This window comes from Olea europaea, chromosome 2 (genome assembly GCF_002742605.1).
Source record: "Olea europaea var. sylvestris chromosome 2, O_europaea_v1, whole genome shotgun sequence".
Classification (NCBI taxonomy): domain Eukaryota; kingdom Viridiplantae; phylum Streptophyta; class Magnoliopsida; order Lamiales; family Oleaceae; genus Olea; species Olea europaea.
In genome coordinates this window covers 11270060-11273745 of record NC_036238.1, presented here as the reverse complement: position 1 = coordinate 11273745, position 3686 = coordinate 11270060, and the positions used below count along the sequence as shown (strand labels likewise).

At 37.1% G+C, this 3686-nt stretch overlaps 1 protein-coding gene across 1 annotated transcript in view; it reads left to right on the top strand.

Moving 5' to 3' along the window:
- Window positions 1-532: 532 nt before the first annotated feature.
- The window catches only part of LOC111372338 (homeobox-leucine zipper protein HDG11-like), a 6922-nt gene continuing 3768 nt past the window's right edge, over window positions 533-3686 (top strand). The window contains exons 1-10 of the mRNA XM_022994631.1: window positions 533-1079; window positions 1186-1303; window positions 1388-1576; window positions 1674-2144; window positions 2231-2332; window positions 2446-2658; window positions 2770-2950; window positions 3027-3310; window positions 3407-3496; window positions 3677-3686. Of these exons, the coding sequence (XP_022850399.1) occupies window positions 955-1079; window positions 1186-1303; window positions 1388-1576; window positions 1674-2144; window positions 2231-2332; window positions 2446-2658; window positions 2770-2950; window positions 3027-3310; window positions 3407-3496; window positions 3677-3686 (1783 nt within the window). The 5' untranslated portion in view covers window positions 533-954. The remainder of the gene's footprint in view (window positions 1080-1185; window positions 1304-1387; window positions 1577-1673; window positions 2145-2230; window positions 2333-2445; window positions 2659-2769; window positions 2951-3026; window positions 3311-3406; window positions 3497-3676) is intronic.

Here is a 3686-nt window from a genome sequence, read left to right as displayed (position 1 = left end):
TTGGGTAAAAGAAACACAATTTTTAAGAAAAATATTGACAATCAAACGCACTTTTAGTAAGATATATGGTTTACAATTGATAAAATTGTAGATCCAATGAAGTGTGTTATTGAAAATAAGTTTAAGAAAAAAAATGTGAATTTTAAGATACAGGTAATAGGGTGTTTGTGTAATTGCATATAAAGACTACAACCCTGCTTCTTATCCCGACTTGGGGACAGGGCCGGGTTAGGGGAGCCATGTGGTGCCCCTATAGGAGGGGCGCCTGTCAGAAGTCGGAACAGGGGGCTTTATTCTGAAGACTAATTTTCAATTAAAAATTAAATATACAAAAACCCAAAATGCCCCCCATGAATTTACTTTCTTCAAATGGTGAGTAAAGTTGTATTGCAAAGAATTTAAAACCCTCTCTCTTTCCTCAGCATAAATTTATCAGTTACAAAACACACACAAAGAACACGTAGTGGCAGTAGTAATTTGTGTGTACGAATAGGTGTACCTATTTATTATGGGTTGCCCCTCTCACTTATTTCTGCCAATTTTCTCTTAATTACACTCACCTTCCTCCTATATTTCTTTTCATTTCCATTGCTTTTCTCCACTGAATCCTCCACCCCACCTGTCTCTCTCTCTGCTAAAATGAAAACATGGCTAGTTCCTTAAACAATGCAAAACGTCATTCACATGGTCAAATTTCCTAAATTTCATATCATTCTCCATATCAAATCCCAGATATTATTCTTCATAATCATTTCTTCCAGCCATCAACTTTTTTCCTTTTCTTTTTGTTGTATTTTGTTTGGATTTTTTTTCCAATCATGATTAGTAATTTATTGCAGTATATTATAAGCATAGTTGATAATTTGCAAGAGCTTCTTGAATGCTACAAGTGTTTTGAATATAACCATTGCTGGTTTTTTTCCTGCTAAGACAGCCTAGTAATTATAGAAAACAATGGAATTTAGCAGTGGATACGGTGGCGGTGGCTCCGGCGATGACCACCACGATGCCTCCGACCCTCGCGGGGGTAAAAAACGATATCATCGACACACGGCCCACCAAATTCAGAGGCTTGAAGCGTAAGACTTTTTACATTCTTTGCACATCACATGCAAACTCATTTTATTTAAAATCTTTTGCAGATACTGAGATTTGTGTGTTTGATTTTGTGTTTCTGAAATGAAGAATGTTCAAAGAGTGTCCCCACCCAGATGAGAAGATAAGATTGCAGTTAAGCAGAGAGTTAAATTTGAATCCAAGGCAGATTAAATTTTGGTTTCAAAACAGAAGGACTCAAATGAAGGTTTCGTTTCTTGTTTCTTATTAAATAATTTGTGTTTTTCTTGTTAAATCTTGCTTATAATTTTATGAATAATCTTGGTTTTAGGCACAATTTGAAAGAGCAGATAATTGTGCACTCAGAGCAGAGAACGATAAAATTAGATGTGAAAATATAGCAATCAGAGAGGCACTCAAAAATGTGATCTGCCCTTCTTGTGGAGGCCCTCCAGTTACAGAAGATTCATATTTCGACGAGCAAAAATTACGAATCGAAAATGTGCAGTTAAAAGAAGAGGTATGTTAATTTTTTTTATTAGACTGTCCAGTTACATTCATTACTGCGTACCAAATATCTACGGTGTTTTCATTGATTTTTATAAAATGATTTGCAGCTGGACAGAGTTTCAAGCATTGCAGCCAAGTACATAGGGAGACCTATTTCACAACTGCAACCAGTGCAGCCTATTCATGTATCCTCATTGGATTTATCCATGGCAAGTTTTTCAGGCCATGGGATGTTGCCTGAACCCTCCCTCAATCTTCATCTTCTTCCTGGAAGTTCGACTAACATTTCCAATTTACCTTTCCCAACAATGAGCATTTCTGATATGGATAAATCCCTTATGGCTGATGTTGCTGGAAATGCCATGGATGAATTGATTAGGCTCTTGCAAACCAATGAACCTCTTTGGATGAAGTCGACAAACGATGGCAGGGAAATACTTAATCTCGAAAACTATGAAAGGATTTGCCCTGGACATAATAATCAGTTGAAAAGTCCCAACGTTCGGATTGAGGCCTCGAGAGATTCAGGCGTCGTGATAATGAATGGTTTGACATTGGTGGACATGTTTATGGATGTGGTTAGTTTCTTTCTTTCTTTATATTTACTCATAAAATAGTTCAAATTTCATATTTTTCATCACTGGTTTTTTGCTTAAATTACCAGAGTAAGTGGATGGAATTATTTCCTACAATTGTTTCAAGGGCAAGAACAGTTGAAGTACTATCTTCTGGAATGATTGGAATCCCAAGTGGTGCATTGCAATTGGTAATAAGTTCTAAGCAAAAATATGGATCCATTTTTAATCAAATTTATATTAATGAGCAGGGTTCTGTTAACTTAATGAGTTTCTAAAGAAATAAAAAACTATCTTCTGGCAGATGTACGAAGAATTGCAGGTTCTTTCGCCACTGGTTCCGACCAGGCAATTCTATTTCCTACGTTACTGTCAGCAAATCAAGCAAGGCTCATGGGCAATTGTCGATATTTCTTATGATCTTCCTCATCAAGAGAACCAATTTGCTTCTTCATGTAAAACTCATAGGCTTCTTTCTGGATGCTTAATACAGGACATGCCTAATGGTTATTCCAAGGTTGTGAAATTGAATCTAATCATATCATTATTCTAGTAATCTATAATTTAGACTATGAAACTTAATTTAGACTATGAAACTTAGTGACTTTTGATTTACTAATTGTAACAGGTCACTTGGGTGGAACACTGGGAAATAGAAGATAAGGTTCCAATCCATGGACTTTATATGGATCTTATTCACAGTGGACTGGCATTTGGAGCCGAAAAATGGCTTTCAAGTCTGCAGAGGATATGCGAGAGATACGCTTGTCTGATGGGTACCAGCAACTCGACTCATGAACAAGTCGGAGGTAACTAACTTCTCTAAGAATTCTTGTGTGCTGGGTTATGAACAGATGAATTAAATTTTCGCATATTTGATTTCAGTAGCTACGCTCAAAGTAATTCCTTCATCTGAAGGGAAGAGAAGCATGATGAAACTGGCACAGAGGATGGTTAACAACTTCTGTGCAAGCCTAAACCCCTCTAATGGCCAACAATGGAGAACGCTTTCAGGGTCAAATGACTTTGAAGTTCAAGCAACGCTTCATAAGAGCACCGATCCTGGCCAGCCAAATGCTATAGTACTCAGTGCTGCCTCTACAATTTGGCTTCCCATTCCTCCAGAAAATGTGTTCAGTTTCTTCCGGGATGAGAGGACTCGACCTCAGGTAAAGACAGTGAGAACCTATTTGCATTTCCCTTTTTTTCCTTTGTGTTTTACCTTATTAATAATCTGGATTAACTCCTTTCCATTCTTAATCCAGTGGGACGTTCTTTCCAATCAAAATCCAGTTCAAGAGGTGGCTCACATTGCCAATGGCTCTCATCCAGGGAACTGTATATCAGTTCTAAGGGTAAATCTCTTTCCCTGATCGCTATTTTTCTCTAAAGCTCGATACTTTTAATCAACATATTATAGACACGTTTGGTATGCAGTATCAGATTGGATTAAACCGTACCATATTGTCCAGTGCACAACTCCACATTATAATAGACAAAATTAGCGGTTGATTAATCGAACATTCTTGAATCAGGCATTAAACA